Source organism: Nothobranchius furzeri, chromosome 18, assembly GCF_043380555.1.
Source record: "Nothobranchius furzeri strain GRZ-AD chromosome 18, NfurGRZ-RIMD1, whole genome shotgun sequence".
In the NCBI taxonomy this organism is placed as follows: domain Eukaryota; kingdom Metazoa; phylum Chordata; class Actinopteri; order Cyprinodontiformes; family Nothobranchiidae; genus Nothobranchius; species Nothobranchius furzeri.
In genome coordinates, this window is record NC_091758.1 from 30,017,387 (window position 1) to 30,036,906 (window position 19,520).

General features: G+C 42.4%; 2 protein-coding genes across 4 annotated transcripts in view; both read left to right on the forward strand.

Annotated features, from left to right (window-relative positions):
• Positions 1-22: 22 nt before the first annotated feature.
• On the forward strand, positions 23-3,964 carry rsad2 (radical S-adenosyl methionine domain containing 2). The gene is made up of 7 exons (XM_015969964.3): positions 23-168; positions 858-1,251; positions 1,319-1,480; positions 2,741-2,970; positions 3,045-3,194; positions 3,291-3,323; positions 3,416-3,964. Exons 2-7 carry the CDS (start codon positions 942-944, stop codon positions 3,578-3,580), a joined length of 1,050 nt encoding a protein of 349 aa, XP_015825450.3. The 5' UTR covers positions 23-168; positions 858-941; the 3' UTR covers positions 3,581-3,964.
• Positions 3,965-4,583: 619 nt separating this feature from the next.
• The window catches only part of rnf144aa (ring finger protein 144aa), a 36,631-nt gene continuing 21,694 nt past the window's right edge, over positions 4,584-19,520 (forward strand). Inside the window, exon 1 of one of the 3 annotated variants that reach the window (XM_015969966.3) lies at positions 4,584-4,697. The gene's annotated coding sequence lies outside the window, so the exon portion shown is untranslated. Of the gene's footprint in view, positions 4,698-4,894; positions 5,116-19,520 lie in introns of those variants that run through there. The other 2 variants (XM_054741633.2, XM_015969965.3) reach the window with 2 other exon arrangements.

Genomic DNA, 19,520 nt, shown 5'->3' on the forward strand with positions numbered 1-19,520 from the left:
TATTATCGGGGGAGGCGGGGCTGGGCTCTTCCGGTGCGGGGAAAACGAAAGTTACAGTGTGCAGGAGGACAAAACGAAACTAACGGAAGTATTCCACAATTTACAAAGAAATTCTTATTTCGAGAAGCCGATGGTGTCGGGTTGTGACTCAGGAAACAGGACCACAAGGTGTGTTTTAGAGATTAGAGAGCAGGGATTAGAGATTAGAGAAAAATGTAGCTGCAAAGTTTGCATCTATAGTTCCTCCCGTTGGTAGTGCAAAATATAATTCGTAATAAATGTATAACAAATGTATTAATAATAATAATAATAATAATAATAATAATAATAATAATAATAATAATAATAATAATAATAATAATAAATTCCTTCTTGTTCCAATTTGATATTTAAAATAAATGCTAAAATATTGCATGACCGCAACAAAATTATAAAGATAAGATAATAAAGTGTGCCGTTACTTTTTTTTATTGTAAAACATGGACAACTACAATCTGGTGCTTGTCAAACACTCCTAACGCTTGATAAAGTGTTTATGATGGAGTCCTGCGGGGGCTTATAAGCAGGATAGCAGATCAGCTGTTGAACTGATCTTTGTACATTAGCAACTTTGTGGTATAATATTTAGTATTATAAAGTAATTCTTAATTATTTCCCTCCACAAAACGCTGATGTCGCCTTGAGCCATTCAAACTTTTGCGCATATTTCACCCATTTCCAAACCTTTTAATTCCTCCCATTATAGTTTCTAGATTGTTGAAAGTAATTAGATTGGAATTCCATTAAGCGTTTATCAGCCTGAGTTGCAACATTTCTTTTTCATACTTCATAGTTTCGTTTTCGGTGTTTGTAAACAGAAACCTACGCGCCCATCAGCTGGTGGACTGACGCACGTATTTAAAGCCTGCGTCCACAGCAGCACCAAACCAGCAGCAGCAAAGATGAGTCTCTCTTCTTTAACCGCGACTCCCAAAGTGATCCTGCAACTCTGCATCAGCACCATCCACCGCTTTCTGAGCGTCCTTTTAACGTCCCTGCACTGGGTGAGAGGATCCTGCAAGAGGCCAGCGTCAGTCGCTCCTCGGTTGGAGCAACATGAAGACCAAACTGCGACCACTCCAACTAGCGTTAACTATCATTTCACTCGTAAATGTAATTATAAATGTGGCTTTTGCTTCCACACTGCAAAAACATCCTTCGTCCTTCCTGTGGAGGAAGCCAAGCGGGGTCTCAGACTTCTAAAGGAAGCAGGTAAAACGATCAAAATGTTCCTCTTTGATGAACAAACGTATTCAAAGTTGCTTTTTTTTAACTTAAGGAATGGAAAAGATTAACTTCTCCGGAGGAGAGCCCTTCTTGCACGATAAAGGGGAATTTCTGGGACAGCTAGTTCAGTACTGTAAGATGGATCTGCAGCTCCCAAGTGTCAGCATTGTCAGCAATGGAAGCATGATCAAAGAGAAGTGGTTCCAGAAATACGGTAAGATCCCAAACGTGTGCCCAGGGACGGCCCAAGCATTTGTGGGGCCCAAGGAGGTTTCCCTTTGGGGCCCCCATACAAACAAGTCAAGTCGAGATAATTCATCTTTCCTAGGCTACATCATTTGTGTAGCATGCCCACTATCATTAGCATATTTTAAAATTAGCTTAGGTGTTATTATTTAAACTTTACCAGAGCAGCAAACTAACTAAATCGCTCTAATTAATTAGCATTTTGAATTGCAAAATGTTATTTAAAGTGACGGTGTGTATTTTTCCTGGCGATAGGGGCAGTCCATACCTAAATATTGCAAGCCTGACCAGTCAGCCCCATGTTTCCTTTTGGGAAGCAATGGGTCTGGGAACTATCTAATTCAAGTAACCCCACCTCCTGAGAATTCTAACCGAGCCAATCAGCCAAGCTGAGCTGAGCAGTGTACGTTACGCATCACAGCGCAAAATTTCTCATAAACATGGCGACATGAAGCAGAGTTTGCTGCGGCTCTTTCCATTGTTCTAAATGACTTGAACATGTTTTAAAACCACAACAAGAAGAGACTCTACAGGCTTTTCTTAAAAAAAAAGAAGATGTTTGCGCCATCGCCTGACGCCATTTTTGACTACAGCTAAAAAACAACAGCGTCGCGCAGTACAGTCGGCATTTCTGCATTTTTTTCAGAATTTTTTTTATTTTTTATTTTTTGAGCTGGCTGTTCCCTCCCCTCATTAGCCTCTCTTCCTGTGAGTAACCAGAATAGTTCTCTGTGTAGAATTAAACAGAGGATGGGTCTTAAATCCCTGGGTGCGCAATTTTGGAACGAGTACTTCGTCAGATCATTCAACTTCCAGCTAAACGACAAACACTTCAGGCTCCCTTTCATCACTGGCAACGAGCAAAGAGGCAAATGTGTAAAACAACAATATTTATGAATGGTAAAACATTTTTAACCACTTTTAATCAGTAAAAGTGTTTAGTCCTCACAGGATCTAAAATGTGCTACGCTACAAAATAACACCAGATCACACTACAGAAAATACGGTATTATAAATAGTTTTTTCATGGGAAATATTATTTGATTTACATTATTTAAAGTTATTAAAACATTATTTTCCTCATGTCATCATGATGCTCTTGGGGGCCCTCTGGTGGTGTGGGGGGCCCAAAGCAGTCGCTTAATTCATATGTGCCTTGGGCCGGCTCTGTCCAGAGTCGCTCCAACATTCATAGTCTAGATTTCAACGTGTGCCTTCTCGTCTCCAGGAGACTGCCTGGACATCCTGGCCGTCTCCTGTGACAGCTTTGATGAAGAAACCAACCAGCTGATCGGCAGAGCTCAAGGCAGGAAGAGCCACATCGAGAACCTCTACAAGATCTGCAGCTGGTGCCAGCAGTACAGAGTGGCGTTCAAAATCAACTCCGTCATCAACACCTTCAACGTGGATGAAGACATGACAGAGCAGATCAGCCAGCTCAACCCTGTCCGCTGGAAGGTAGAGAGGGAAATGAAAGCAGAAGGCTTAAACGCTTTGATGAGGAAGATGTTCATCCTCTTTTTTGTTCTTAGGTGTTCCAGTGTTTGCTGATCGACGGAGAGAACGCAGGAGAAGACGCCCTGAGAGAAGCCGGGAAGTTCGTCATCAGTGACGACCAGTTTCAGGAGTTTCTGGAAAGACACGGTGGTGTTTCCTGTCTTGTTCCTGAGTCTAACGAGAAGGTAGCGTAAGGGAAATGTGCTTGTTTTTTTGTTAGATTGATGCAAACCAAGAAAGTTAAATGAAACAAGTCTGATTGAAACGTTTGATTTCAACAGATGAGGAACTCCTACCTGATTCTGGATGAGTATGTAAGTCTTTCATTGCAGTTATCAATATTGAGTCAGTTTCCTTCATGGAAATTCAGTTACTTAGATCTTATGTTCGTTGCTTTCTTATTCAGATGCGCTTCCTGGACTGCCGAGACGGTAGGAAGGATCCGTCCAGGTCGATTCTCGATGTGGGCGTGAAGGATGCCATTTTTTTCAGTGGCTTTGATGAAAAAATGTTTCTAAAGAGGGGTGGGAAGTATAATTGGAGCAAAGCTGACATGAAGCTGGACTGGTGAAGCTTAATTTTCCTCTTTTGGAATGTTTGATTAATGTTTTAGCATGCTTGTTCCAAACATTATTTTATAAAAGTATTTTAAAGTTCAACACAACTTGAGTAATTTTATTTATTTTATAACGTTTTATGACAGCTAATTAAAAACAACAGTCACTTTTTGCACTTGATGCTTTGTAATTTTAAAGTTTTGTCACATATTTTCTAAATAGGAATTAAAGCTGCTGTTTGTGCACAACTTCAGTTAAATGTACTCCAGCTGTGGTTGTTTTGCTCACCGACTCATTTAGTCACCATGACAAATATTGTTTTCAGGTTAGTGTAACCCACAGTGTGTGGTCTTTTGTGTATAGCACTCTAATATGAGAATAAAACATGTAAATCCAAATTAAACTTCTGTTTTCTTTTTCCCTTTCCTCCATGTGCTGATTTCCATAACAAAGCTGAATAAAATAAACAATAATAGCTATTCTTCTCTTCTTCACTTACAGTTTGGCTGTTTTTTCTTCATTTCCATATTGTTATAAATGAATATAAAATAATATAAAAATGCTGCAGCAGCGTTCACAGTGATACAGCTTTTTGTCGAACATTTTAACTCCTTAAATCTCACTTTCTGCTTTAAACTACTTTGGAAAAAATGATCTTAGAGAATTTTGAACATTGTAATTTGTGGGGTTCAAAGCTGTCAAATTTAGTTCCATTAATTAAATGTGATCCACATGAGTTAATTTTATTTCTTTAGATAGGAAAGAAATAGCACAAAACTCAGTTTATTTGAATTATTCGAAGCAGTTAGTTATTTTTAACTTTGTTGAAATGTCTGCCTAAAATTAGCCAAACGCCGTAATAAAAATATTTATTTATTAGCAGGCAGCCACCTACGTTGAACCCGTACATTTATGTCGATGGTTGAACCTCTAAAAGGTGTTTATAAGACTTTTCCCAGCAGGGGGAGCCCTAACCACAGAAGAAGCACTTGGTGCGCTACCGACTCGTCCTCTAGGGGGCAGAAGACGACAGCAGACGGGGAAGCCTTTCTCGGACAAATGGCGTCTCTCCAGTGAGAAGCAGCTGATTTCCCACTTCCCACCGAGAACAGCAGCAGGAACGGGTGAGAGGTAAACACACACCGCCCCCGGATTTCCTTGCAACAAGATACTCTGTTGCCTTCTGCTGGATTTGCGTTGCGCGCTGTTCGCTGGAAAACGCGCAGCTGTGAAAAAGAGGAGAGTCAGCTGCAGTTTGTGCTTCCCCGCTGCTCCGTTTATTTATCCACAGCGTGTTTTTGCTTTTTCTTTCGGTATTTGGTGGTTTTGCTTTCACTGGGGCCCAGATTCGGGCGCTGTTGGAGACAGAAGCGGGTCAAATGTTTCCACTTCGACGTTTCAGAGATACATAATAATAAACATGGACATCGCCCCGTCAGAGATGTCCGCCTACGCCTGACTTGCTTCTGCGTTAATCCAATTCAGGAGATCATCTCTGCAACCCCTCCTGAGGTCACACCATCGAGACGGCGTTATCCCAGCAGGCCAGGTAGGACTTTGTGCTTCTATCCACTAACATCCAGTGGGAGAACTCAGAGTTATCATTTAGCATCAAATTGTGGAGCGTTTCGGCTGCAGGTAGCTGCTTCAGGATGACATCAGTGATGTTTTTCACTCCCAATGTGCTGCAGACATTGTATTTGTTGCATCAGTTTTTTTTTCGGTCAGGCAGCTGCTGATTTTTAGGTCCAAGCTTAAAAAGCAAAACGTCTCCTGAGCTCCGACAGGTCATTCCGTGCCCTGGTGTTTGCATTTTTAAGCAGCAGGTTCCCTTCAGTGTGCAGTCAGATTATAATCTAATCATACACTCTGGCCTCTTCATTAGGCACGTCTGCTCACTTGCGTGGTAATACTGAAATTAGACAGCCCATTGGGCATGTATTTGTGGCAAAGATGATTAGCTGAAGTTCAAATCGAAATATGATTGTAATGGAAGGGACTTGAGTAGTTTTGATGCCAGATGGGCTGGTCTGAAATATGTAAAAAAAATAAAATAAAAAAAATTAATAAATAAAAACCAATAATAATAAATAAAAATGTGCTGATTTATAGGGATTTTCACCAACAACCACTTCTAGAGTTTACAAAGAATGGTCCAGAATGAGAAAAGTGTTTGGATGAAAATGCCTTGTCCTCAGAGGAGAACATGCAAACTTGTTTGAGTAAAAAAAAAAAAAAAGGGCAACAGGACCTCAAATAATCGCTGGTTCCAATCAAGGTCTGTGGAAAACGATCACTGAAGTGCGTCATGATGAATCTTAAAGCGAAAGACAAAGCATATCAAGAGAAGCCCTCAGCTAATGAGGCGTTTCTACTACTCGGTGTGGCTTGACTTGACTCTGCTCTACACGGTGATCTGTGCCCGACACGAAAAGTAGCGAGACATGGATTTTATGTGACACAAAAACACAACACAACTCAAGAAATATGATGGACATGGTGGTGATGTTGGACATTGTAGCTCCTTTCCTGAGCTCCTTTATCGGTATCTCGTACCATCTTTATGCAGATGACATCCAACTGTACATCTCCTGTAAGCCCATTGAGATGTCTAAGCTGCAGCTGTTCCACACCTGCTTAGACTCTATCAAAACCTGGACAGCTGGGAACGTTCTACAGCTGACTGAAGATAAGACTGAGATCCTCATCTGTGCCCCAGAAAAAACTAGTTACCAAAGTCAGAGACTCTCTTGGTCAGCTTGCTTCTCACACCAAACCTTCCGTCAGGAATCTTGGCGTGACCTTTGGCCCAGCTCTCACCATTGATTCTCATGTCAGTTCTCTTGTTCGCTCTTCCTTCTTCCATCTCAGGAACATTGCTAAGCTGAGTCCCGTTCTGTCTCGCTCTGAACTTGAGACAGTTCTCCACACCTTCATCTCTTCACGCTTAGACTACTGTAACTCTCTTTTCACGTGTCTGAGCAGAACCTCCCTGAACTGTCTACAGGTGGTTCAGAATGCCTGTGCTCAGCTTCTGACCAAGTCCTCCAAACACACCCACATCACCCCGCTTCTCCTCCAGCTTCATTGGCTGCCAATTAACTTCAGGGTTCATTTCAAGATCCTGGTTCTGGTCTATAGGGCCTTACATGGACAAGCACCATCTTACATTGGTTATCTTCTTAGTCCCTACACCCCCAGCAGGTCCCTGAGGTCCAGTGATCAAAACCTACTGGTTGTGCAGCACCAGGCTAAAGACCAAAGGTGACAGATCAGTTGCTGCTGTGGCCCCCAGACTCTGGAACTCTCTCCCCCTGAGCCTGACATCAGTGGACTCAGTGGTCTCCTTTAAAAAGCTGCTGAAAACTCACTTGTTCAAGCTGGCTTTTGTGTGACCCTCATCACCACTCTCTCCTCGCTCTGCTCTTCCTACCTATTGCACCTTTCCCTAGATCCATTGATTTCCCTCTTTCCTATTTATTTTCTTTTTGCAATTTTGTAACTTGCACTTTTTAAATCACAATTTTATTTTGTGATGATTTTAATGTTTTCTTCTCATTTTAACCATGTTTTTAAGTCATTTTTTAAAGATTTTTTGTATTTAGAATTTTTTGTTCTTGTGAAGTGCCTCGTGATTTTTACCTTAACCCTCTGGAGGCAGGCGTTGCAGATTTGCAACAAGGGATTTCCTGTTCCGATATTGGCCCAAAAACATTGTATCGGATTATATTGGACTGCAATAAAAATCTCAGATATAAGCGGTCAAGCAGCTTGTTAAGAAAAACTTAACAATTGTGGCTTCAATCGCAAGAAAAGCAAGATATGTCCAAGATAAATGAAAGTCCACGGCATCGCAGAAACTGCCCCATACCCCCTTTATGCCACCATCGGCTAATCTGTTATAAAAAGGACATGATTGTGCCACATTACTGCCATGGCCTGACCACTTATAAACAACCTAAGGGTCCCTGATGCCGCCACGGCGTTGTGGCAAAATGACGGCATTGTTTTGTAAAAATGACTTGATATGATTCGGCTCAAAATAACTTTATATTTTTTCATACTATTTTCAAGGTTCTCACCAAGAAAACATGCTAAGCCTGGCGGGTTGTGAGAGCGCAGGGTGGGGTGGGGGTTGCGCGCGAATTGTTTCGCTGTCGTTCGTCATCCGTGACTGTGGGGGTGGGGTGGTGGTGGATGCTTGGCCTAGTGGGGAGCCAGGCTTGTAAAATGCTGGGGAGAACCCCGTGTTTTGTTGTTGTTGCGTTTGAAAGCCTTGCTGTTAGTTTGACACGTTTGCAAGACAATCCAAAGCTTGAGTCGTGGAAAACAAAATATTTAAGACATTAGATTTAATCAATGTCACTACATGAGATCAAATATGGGTCATCAAATCAAAGATACTTTATTAATCCCAGAGGGAAATTAGAATTTCCATACACACAATTCAGAGATCAGACATACATGGGCAAGACACTTGACAAGAATTGGTGACTGTGGTCATTCGCAACCCTGAGTCGTGCTACGTTAATAGAGATAAGAGGGTTACATGAGGATTGGTTCGGGTGGAGGGAAAAAAAGGCACTTCAGAGTTACCCTCCACTGGGAGGGCAGCTTTACTCTGCAAAAAACACCTCAGACAGATGTGCAACAGACTTCAGACATCACACAACATAAGTGTCCACTAGGTGGGGTGGTGGGCTGGGACTATCCCCACTTCAGTTCCTGCAGCCACGATAAGCAGCGCATGTCACCTCAGTGTGGATAGGGGGAGGAGCAGTGAGGGTTGGAGGGTTGCAGTGACCTTGGAACGTTTCAGCGGCCTTCCTGCAGTCCCACCCAGGCTGGGAAAGGATACAGAGTTGAGTTGCCATAGCGATGGCACATTCCACATATCTTCTGAGGGGGGAGTTTTCGTTGGAGCCTTGCTGGCTCAAGGACGCCAGATTCCGATTAGAAATTGTTTTGGGGCCAGACAGAGATAATTTCCTCTCTGTCTTACAGTTTGATGGTCCTCAACCTCTCAAAATCCCAATAATGGACGTTAATCTATCCCAATCTGTGCTGATTCGACCACTCTCTCCTTGATGGCATCCATCTTTTGTGCCAATGAATGAATCTCGGCCAAAGTTCCAAGCTTACGATTCATCTCAACAATTATGTGAGTCTGTGAATTCACAGCGTGGTGCAAACCATCTCTGAGCTCCGGGATCAGGCCAATATTCCTCGACAGCTTGTTAATTTTCCGGTAAGCCAGGAAGCCTCCAAGGCCAATGAGCAGGAAACCTGACACCAACACCACGAATATCCACACGTCGTCAGAGTCCTCCACAGACAGCTGAGATACACAAATCAAGCTCCACTGTTTCCAGGAGTCTATGATGTGTCCAACTGGGTCTGTCCTGGAGGGGCATCCGGGAGCCCCTTCTCCCGTTTTCATTGTTGAAAAAACTTTATCAATCGCGTTGAGAGACCAACTGACGAGATCCATTTTAGTGAATTTCAGTTTCCAGTTTCCAAAAAACTGCAGAAGCAGCCGTGCACCCAGCACACAGAGACAGACAAAGGGATTTGAGGATAAGATGGAGGAGAGGAGGAAAAAAGCATCTGCACCTTCCAAGAGCGGGAAGAAGAAGGTTCATGCTTTTAAAGCTCCTCATTCTGTTTTGATTTTCACTCAAGTGTCATGGTCACATCTTTTAAGCTAAATAAAAACGCCCAAGTCACACATTAATGGATCGGTGTATTTTTTAGGTTTTAGGGACATGTAAGCGATCCGAATGAGCACTTTTCTCACTCTTTTCAGAAAAAAACCCCAACTAAAAGCTTACTCCCAGAGCCGCTCAGGGAACAAAAGCATCAAGGCTCTACTCCCTTTCACGTGCGGCTGCAGATTTGTTGAAAACAAGAGATAGATGTCCTCTGCAGAGCAATAATGCCCTTCTCAGACCAGCAGCAGTCAAACTTCCCATAGGAGGTGGGTGATGGAATAAGGTTGGGATGTCTTGATCTCGGTGTACCATTAAAAGCTACACCAACATACAAAGCATGCCTGTTGGTGTACATGGTAGCAAACACAACTGTGGAGTCATATCTGCCAGGCCTGTCCTGGAAAAACCTTTTGGGTTTATTATTTGTGGCGTGTCACTTTACCCGTTGGTGTAATCGTGAAAGTATTTCTGTGGGAGTAAACATGTTGGGGCCTTGGGTTTCCCAGACTAGGATCACTGTGTTCCAGAGAGGTCATCTGTGAAAGAGTTTCAAGTTGGATCTTTTCTAGGTCACGAAGCAGCAACCTAATGTTTAAGGGGATTAGAACTGAGACAACCAGGCAGTGTAAATACAACTAAGTAGTCATTAAAAGTTAATCACAGTCAGTTTGTGGCCCGTAAAGTCGTGTCAGAGTGGTTTCTCTAAACTGATGCGGATCTCTGAGGACTTGGCAGGGCTAAATGTAAACCAATCTTGGTTAGGTAACAAGGTTTTCCAGAGATAAAAAAAAGAAATACCTTCTGTCTCATATATAGTGTTCTTTTGTTAAACCCCTCCTTTATTCCCTTAAACTTTTACTGATGATGAGGAGATGTCTGTCTTCAGGGGTCCGTCTTTTTGCCGTCACGTCGCCAAGGCTTATGTAACACTTAAAATGCCGTTTCAGCAAAGTGTTGGGAATGAGTGTTTGAGCGGTGCCAGTTTCCAGGTAAGCAGTGTGTTTAGAGCCAAGGATTGTGGATAGGGGGGTTGCACACATACTCAACACTCATCAGTCAAATCCTAAATAGCTCCTGAAAATTGATGTTGGGCACTTGGGGAGCTTTTATTTCTGTGTGTTACGGCATGTGTTCAGCCAGTTAGGGCTGTGGTGGGATGAAAAGGGGGCTGTAATGGGAGACTTTTTGTGTTTGCTGTTCTTTTCACAGTCAGCTTTGTGGTATTTTGAACCGTTCTCCATTCTGTCAGACAGGTACGGCACATAAAGTGAGACATCGTTATGTAACGGCTCCTCCGAAATCGCTGACCATCTGACACCTTCCAAGATTTGAAGCTTTTTCAGTAATGTGTTTGTTGCAGCCAGCTCTAGGGGTTGAATGAGTCATGCACAAACAAGCTGCAAATAGAAGTCATTTTAGGTGGAGAAAAACTAAACGCAGCCTCTAAACTGTGCAGGGAGATGGTTACCTTCTCAAGCAGGAAGTCTTACATAAACTGCACAATATCTCAGAGGTATAGTGACCTTTACAGACATTACACAAAATGACAATACCATCAAACATTAAGAGACTAATCTAAAATTTGCAAGGACAAAAAAATCAAAGGTGAGAATTGCTTTCAAACGTATTTATCAACAATCAACATACATTCAGAGTTTTCTCAGCATCATTTTACAGCAGGCCACCTTGGCGTTTCTCTGGGCCTCCTGGAGGTTTTTTCTCACAAAAAACATAAAACACACATTTTTTAAATATGTTCTTTGATTTACCGTAACTCTGCCGAGGTTTGGTCCTTCAGAAAAATTCAAACTTGTATTTTTTACTTATGTTTGTCAAACCAACGGTCGCTCTTGAGTTTCACATTCAGGCTAAACGTGAAAATAGTCTTCTACCCCTATTTTCCGTATTAGCCACAGATAGAAATAGACTGGAAAACACTTGGCTAACCGTTAGCATTAGCAACTCCACAACATGCCAGGACTCCTTTTGTGGAGATAAAACATCAGTGTTGCGATGCAGACACAGCAAGTGGAAGAGCCAATCAGTCAAGATGTCAGAATATCAGGAAATAGTAATATTGGCCAATTCTGATCACGGAAGGATCTAGTGCTGCCACGATTAGTTGATTCGTCACGATGACGTAGACGAGCAAACTAGTCAACATTAAATGTAATAATGTTGTTTATTCTATGAATCATTGTTTTGTTTTTTTCTTGCACCTTTTGCTACTTTCTGCTCAACACATGCGCAGTAGTGGCCATCCGGGTCAGCCATCGCGTCACTGGAAAAAACAAGACATCATGGCAAGCCGGAAACATAGCCCAATAGAGCTCTGGACGTCACGTGACTCCCAGATAGTAGACGCCATGTTGGCAGGCAACAAATGTAAACAAAATGATTGGGATCGGCTTGGATTTTACTTCGTCGGAGTTTACTTCACACTTTAAAACCAAAGAAATCGTTTTATATAGTCAGAAATTAAATAGATTAAACATCTCCGACCCTTACCGTGCCCCTGGGATACTTATTAAAAACGCCAGAAGCTGTCGGAGCGGACTTCTTACCGGACCTGGCCGGGGAACGCCTTGGGATTTCCCCGGAGGAACTGGCCCAAGTGCTGGGGAGAGGGAAGTCTGGGCCTCTCGACGCTACTGCCCCCGCAACCCGACTCTGGGTAAGCGGATGAAAATGGATGGATGGACAAATAACATAGATTTACTTGTAAGTAGTTTAAATAGAGTGCTGTGCTGTTTGAATGTATAAACTGAACGCCAATAGAAGTCACTAGTCTGATTTTTTTTCGGTGAATAAAATAAAAATGTCAGGCAGGAGCGTCTCAGGATCTGTCTGAGATCTGTGTCGGTTAGACAGATAATAGCAATCTAAAGTGCTTTTTATGGGTGATCTGACAATTGATCAACCATTGCTTAAAAATTAAATACAGCTTAGCCGGCTAATTGCTGTGATCATAAAACACGTAAACGGCAGCACGCAGAACTCACGAGGCAACGTTTTAAGTGACCTTTACTTGTTGCTATGAGTAATAAGACAGAAAAAGCCACGCCAAAATAAGTTTAGGAAGCCCACTAAGAATCGTAACGAAAGCATTTAAAATAAATACCATACACAGTTGAGGAAACATTGGTTTAAGTACCTGATATGAAGCGGTCGCTGCATAAGCGAAAACCTTTACTCTCGGGATCCCACAGTTTCATTTCAGCCCGGTCACTAGCGCGTTTTATTACAATGATCCAACGTTTGCGGCGCTCCGGATCTTGGGGAATCCTGTAGATGGCTCATCCCTTATGCCGTCCGCGTCTGTTCTGCATCCCGAGGCACAACAGGAATCTACCATATTTCCCGTTTGATTGAGTTTTCTGACAATAACAAATAGTCCAGCTGCCGGCTTCTGCCTGCCAATATGGCGCCGTTTCGATTTGAACTGTTGCATGCCGGGAGAAGTGACGTCAACTCCCAGAGCTCTATGGTTTGGGAGATAGAAGAGAAGCATGTGCAGTGCAAAATCTGCTTCAAATGTGTCCATTCAGACAAAAACATCAGTAGTTTTTATGTGTCACTATGATGCATAAAGCGTTTTTTTTAGGATTTGGAAACATACCTTTGATAGGCTGTTTCTTTCTTTCATGTTTTTAATGTGTTCACATCCTTTCAGTATCTGTGCTCAACCCAACAACAGGATGTTGTAGCATTTCCTAAGGTAGGTTTTGGCCTTCCTCCTTATTCCATTGCATTGTGATTCGCAGACTGGAGTTTTACGTGGCATCAGCTCACCATCCACAGGGAATGTGAGGCCTGTAGGGCCAGAAACGTAACAAACAGAAAGTGCTGTTATGCTGTGAAGTGCAGCTCAGAGAGCGCTCTGTGTACACATAATCCTGGAATGAAACTGTCAGTGTGCTTTTGTTTTGTCTGCAGTCGTAACTCAGCGATTCTTGAAATTGCTACAGATTAGACTCTGAGGGCATCTCTGTTGGAGTAGCTTTCTCTCCTCCTCTTGCCATGAAGGCTCTATTGTCCAGAGGAATGACAACAGTCCTTGACATTGTCATTTCACACTTGGTTATTTTGATTCTAAATAATCACAAAAACGAAGTAACTGACAAAAACGGTCATTAAAATGAATTTGTCACTTTCTGCTTTGCAAGCATGCTCTTATTTTGTATTACCTATGACTCATATTTCCAATCCCTCTGTTATTTTTAAATGATGACCCCCCACCCCCCGACACTGACTTGCCATTTATCAATGTATTTACTTTTTTCATAAGGATCAATTTCCAAGCATTGATACACCTAATAAAAGCAGATTTTTGTGCATTAATTTCCTGCTTGAACATGCAGGCATCTGTTGCAGCTCTGTCCTTGTTATTTCTCTTTCTCTCACTTATTCACAACCTTCTCACATTAAAAGTTAAAGTCCCATTAGTTGTCACACTCACTGATGTGTGTGTGAAATTTGCTCCCCCATTCCCTGGGGGAGCGGTGAGCAGCAGACACAGCCGCGCTCGGGAACCATTTGGTGGTCTAACCCCCCAATCTAACCCCTTAATGCTGAGTGTCAAAAGCAGGGAGGCATTGGGTCCCATTTTTTCTAAGTCTTTGGTATGACCCGACTAGGAATCAAATCCTGATCTCCCAGTCTCAGGTCGGACACTCCACCACTAGGCCACTGAGCTGGAAAGTAGTAACTACAGTTCCAATATGAACGCTGGAGATTTTAAGCTTAACATAATCTGAAAACCGTTGTGGAAAATCATTGTTTTTTGATGCTCTTACCCCGGGTTTCCACGGGAGCCGTCAGCAGCACGTTACTGCAGCAGCACGTCTTGCTCGCGTAAGCTGCTGCTTGGCCCTTCCCACGAGACGCGAAGCAGCAGGGGAGCAGCTGTCACCGACCGAGCACGAAGTCACACGAGTGACTTCGTCAGTAAACACAACAACAAGCAGGAGAAAACTACAACATGGTTTGTGTTTTATGTTCTGTCCGTTTTATAATCGCCAATACGGACCTGAAAAACAAAGGAGACCGCTAGCTAGGTGATAACTTCTCACGGGGCCGCACAGTTAGTAACTGTTTTTAAAAGTAAAGCAACCGGAAGGCAGTACGTTTCTTTATTCTGAAAATCTCGGTAGCTTCTCTCCATTTCCGCGTCCGATTTCCTGTCTTTCCTTCCCCAAAAATGTCGAACTTGACCCGTTTCAGAGGCGTCGCGCGTAGAAAATAGAACCGGCGCGTAAAGGCCGCGACATGCTGCTCCTGAGACGCGGCCGACTCGCGCTGCTGACGGCTCCAGTGGAAAAGGTTCTGTTGACCACAGCAGTTCCTATCAGCAGCTATGACGTGCTGCTGCAGTAACGTGCTGCTGACGGCTCCCGTGGAAAGCCGGGGTTACTCTGAAAAACAAAAATACAAGTTTATAAGTACTTGGTGGTGGCTCTGTGGCTTTAGGCCCCACTTTAGCCATAATGGGGTATGCAAAAAATTCACACTGAAATTAAATCAGTTAGATTTGCGAGTTTCCCCGACCACCAGCAACATGCGAGGCGGGTGAAGTGACTTTATAAAAGGGCACTCAACAATTGCTGAGTGGGAAATGATGGCATGAATCTGCGGTCTCCACATCTGCAGCTGCGTACTATTGTGGAATTCACACAGGGGGAGGCAGGGTTTCATTGAATCAAAGCATCTTATTTCCAGGTAGAAGTAATGTTTCTCAAAGTTGCTTACCGTAATTTCCGGACTATAGAGCGCACCTCAATATAAGCCGCACCGGGCTAAAAGCTGCAGATATCTACTGAATTGAAAACGTAGTTTAACTGAACGTAACTGAACTGATCAGTATCAAATAAAACAGAAAAGTTATTGATTAGTTTATTTATTGTCCTCCTGCGCACTGAAACCACTGAAGTCATCTTCTTCAGTGTCTGAGTTGAACAGCCTCAGAAGAGCTTCGTCACATACCTTTTCTGTGGCGATGCCAGTGTCGCTCTCCGTGTTGCTGTCATCATCCCGGGGTGAAGCTGGGAAAACAAGCAGCGCCGTTTTACTGTGAAAAGAAATCCTCCTGGGCGCTTTCCGTAGCACTCCTTTAGCCATTCCTTCATTAGACTTTCCAGTTTCCAGCATCCATCCTTTCTGGTTGACTAAAGCCGCACCTCATTACAAGCCACATGGTTCAAAGCGTGGGAAAAAGTTGCGGCATATAGTCCGGAAAATACGGTAAATTTCATTAAAATTGACATCTAAATATTGCCAATGGTAATATTTTATCATATAGTGTGCCTATCTTTTCTCTGGATGGTATAAAATAGCCTGATGCAGGTTCTTTAATTCTGATCATTGTGATCATGCTTTTGAGCAGCCCTATACAGCATATTAAAAATGGTGGTTGTGATTAAGAGTCCCAACTAAGACGAGAGGAGCCAGTTGAAATGGCTGGGGCATCTGGTCAGGATGCCCCCTGGACGCCTCCCAGGTGAGGTTTTCTGGGCACGTCCAACCGGGAGGAGGCCTAAAGAGACCCAGGACACGTTGGAGGGACTATGTCTCTCACCTGGCCAGGGAACGCCTTGGGATTCCCCCATAAGAGCTGGCCCAAGTGGCTGGGGAGAGGGAAGTCTGGGCCTCTCGACTTGGGCTACTGCCCCCACGACCCGACTCCGGATAAGCGGAAGAAAATGGATGGATAGTCGTGATAAAGTCATTGTCATATCTCCACCAAAGTTCTTATTAATGTACTAAGCAGGCAGTACTTCTGTAAAGCAGCTGAAACATCGCTCTTCCTCATGAGTAAGCATACCGATCAGTGTTCCTGGGGGCTTCATTGAAGGAATGTAGCACAGCTGGCAGCTCAAGAAAGTCTCTTATTGCCTTACCTGAAGATTTCATTTGCATACCGCCGCTGCTGTTTTTCAGATCGTCAGCTGGATTGTGTTAAACAGAATACAATGCCAGAAAATATTGATTCTATCATCAGACAAAGGGTGGGTCTTCAGCTGAAGCTGGTTTGTGGTTTTAAATTTTATGTAAAGGAGTTTGTGAAATGATATTTTAACTATTTAAAGATGAAAATGCTTTTGTACTTGAGGTCTCTGAATTAATTTTAAATTAACATTTCAACTGATCTCAAGTACTACGCCCTATTCACAGCTTTCATTAGAGTTATTGGGTCACCAGTAGCTCATCTTATGCTGTATGAAAATGATCCCTTACATCATTACCGTTTTTAAAGGACTAAATGCTAGAGTCACTGGACCCATTACCCTGAGTTAATTCACATCTGAACCTTGCTCAGCATGTTCTTAAACAATTTGCACAGTTTCTCTGCAATCAGATGGTGTGGAGTTCTGATGAGTCTCGGATCCAACAATTAGCATGAACAAAATACTTGGATTACAATAAAACACTCGCATAGAACAGGCTTTGGTTTGTAGGGGGAATGTGCTGAGTTTGCAACGCTACATTTGGGCAAATGTATTGCAGTAATTTCATAAAAACAAAGAATGTGACCTTGAATCTATTTAGCTGAAGATTAGGTGATTCTATTTAGTCGCCTTTAAGCACAAAACCAAAAGGCGTCGTCTTTTTGTGTCAGAAATGCCGCCAGAAAGCATCCAGTGAAGTTTCTACCAAGCAGCTTGTGAATGGAGCCTTTATTCTCTAGTTTACAGCTGCTTCCTTCATTGGATTCAAATAAGGGTTTTCACTTTATTTAAAACTAAAGAGACCTAAATTCTCTGCTCTAGCTCAATGGCCTAGTGGTAGAGAGTCCGCCCTGAGACAGGGAGATCAGGGTTTGATTCCTGGTCGGGTCATACTTGGAAAAAATGGGACCCAATGCCTCCCTGCTGTCTCTGCAGCTCACCGCTCCCCCAGGCGACGGGTCAAATGCGGAGTTCAAATTTCACGCACACATGAGTGTGTTACAACTGATGGGACTCTGACTTGACTTTGACTTTGCACCATTTTTCTTTAAAATAAAATACCACTCAAGTCTTAACAGCCTTCTGAGCCATATTATGATGGCCTGAAAATCCAGACGTCAATAGTATTCAGCTGTCAGATTGTGCAGAAATGATCCAAACTTATAGTCTGATTATTATTCAAAATTTAGTAATTCCATGTATAAAGATAATAACTGAAGCTGCTAAAGCAGCAAGTGACAACAGCCTGCCAGCAAAGTCGACCCTTTGCCCAGGCTCTCCGCCTCTGTCAATAGAAATAGGCTCAGTGTGGCACACTTGTCATCTTCACTTAGCTTTTGAGATGATAATGTGTGCCAAGGCGGCTTTCGAGCGGGTCCAACATGATTATACTGAAGTTACAGCAGAGAGAAAATATGGTGTTATATGAGTGTTTAAATAAGAATATTATTCAAGTCATTTTAATTACTCATACATAAAGTTATTGTCTGTACCTTATTGTTAGTTTATCAAAGGGTAGTAATGATTTAGCCTTGGTCAAGAAGAGCTGTAGAACCATGTTACAGCCTTAAAGGAAACAAAAGAAGAAGAAGACGAAAATATCATTTCTATAGCGCCTCTCAAAGATAAAAATCACGAGGCGCTTAAAAGCAGATTGTTTGAGACGCTTCAGAATATCCTGAATGACTTAACCGGTCATTAAGTGAAGTTTGAACCCTCAAATACAATAAAAATATTAGAAAAGAGTCAGATGTTTAGGGATGGGTACCGAATTCGGTACTTTTTAAGGTACCGACCGAATTCCACAGTACCGACCGAGCACCGATTCACTTCATTTGAAACGGTGCCTCGTTTCGGTACCCGTCCTTCACAACGAGAACTTGCCTAGACAGCTGTGCATGCGCAAGAGCGTTCTATCATCGGTTGCTGCAAGCGAGTTGTAAACAGAGCAGCATGGGTAGAAAGAACGAAAGCTAAAGCTTGGGTCCACTTCACTAAATGTGATGGGTAACTGGGTGATGATGAAACCAGCGACAACGATCTAAGTGAGACATCCTCATCTTAATCTGCTCCGGTTGGTAAATAAAATGTTTAAGATAGTGTTAGCTTGATGTGTTAGCTTCCGTTTCACTAATGGTGCGTTCGCTTTCTCCTCGGAACTCCGAAATTCCGACTAGAAGAACATGAACGCGCTCTAAAGTTTGGCTTCACTTTACTAAATGCGACGGGTGAATGGGTGAAGATGAAACCAGTGACAACGATCTAAGTGTGAGGCATCATCGTTTAAATCTGCTCCAGCAGTTAAATAAACTGTTGAAGATAACGTTAGCTTGATATGTTAGCTTCCTATGCCACCATTGTTATCATCTAATGGTGCGTTCGCTTTCTCCTCGGAAATTCTAACTTCCCAGTAGGAAAAATCAATTGAAAAAGGACAGTAAAAGGAATGAAGATACACAGTAAATTTAGTTCACAGTAAAGATGTTTGCTTCAGTTTAATTATCAACTTATAAAACTACAAGGACGATGTCAATACAAACAGTTGTATGTTATTTATCGTGATATTTATCAAATATGGTTATATATTGAGAAAAATATATATTTAATTATAAAAGAGAATTAAAAATATTAACCACTCAAAAGTATCGAAAATTGGTACCGTTATGTACCGGTATCGATTCGTGGGTACCGGGAATTAGTACCGGATCGATTCAAATGTCAAAGGTACCCATCCCTACAGATGTTAAAGTAAAGTTTTACATTTCAGTTTCCTACTTTTGGTCTCACTCGCCCTTTATTTGTATCCATTATTATGAGAATTTCCTTTTAACCCACTTACTTCCTGTTTCCGGTTTAGTTCTGCTTTTTTGTCTTTGAGTGTCTTTTGTTTTTGTATGTTTTCTTTTCTTGACTGTACGTCATTAACACCTTGTAGTCATTGTGCTGTGACAGTAGGAGCCTTCCAGAATGCATATCAGTACCTTCATGGATTTGTGTAGCTTTCTGCAGCCATTTCCAGAAGCACACATGGTACACAAGTAATGCTGATGATTCTTAAGTAGTTTGATACTCTTTTATTTTTTTTTATCAAGGTTCATAAACTTTAGTTTTATTGGGTAAACAGCTATGCATAAAGATTGGCATGTTACTAAACTACAATGAAAAACCATGTGCCGAACAATAACGATGATGATAATGTCCCACAGCTGTACTGCTTCTCTTGGGTGAATCCATATAAATCCTCCACCCACCTCAGCTACGTTGACGGACATGTGACTAAATATTTTTATATTTCAACC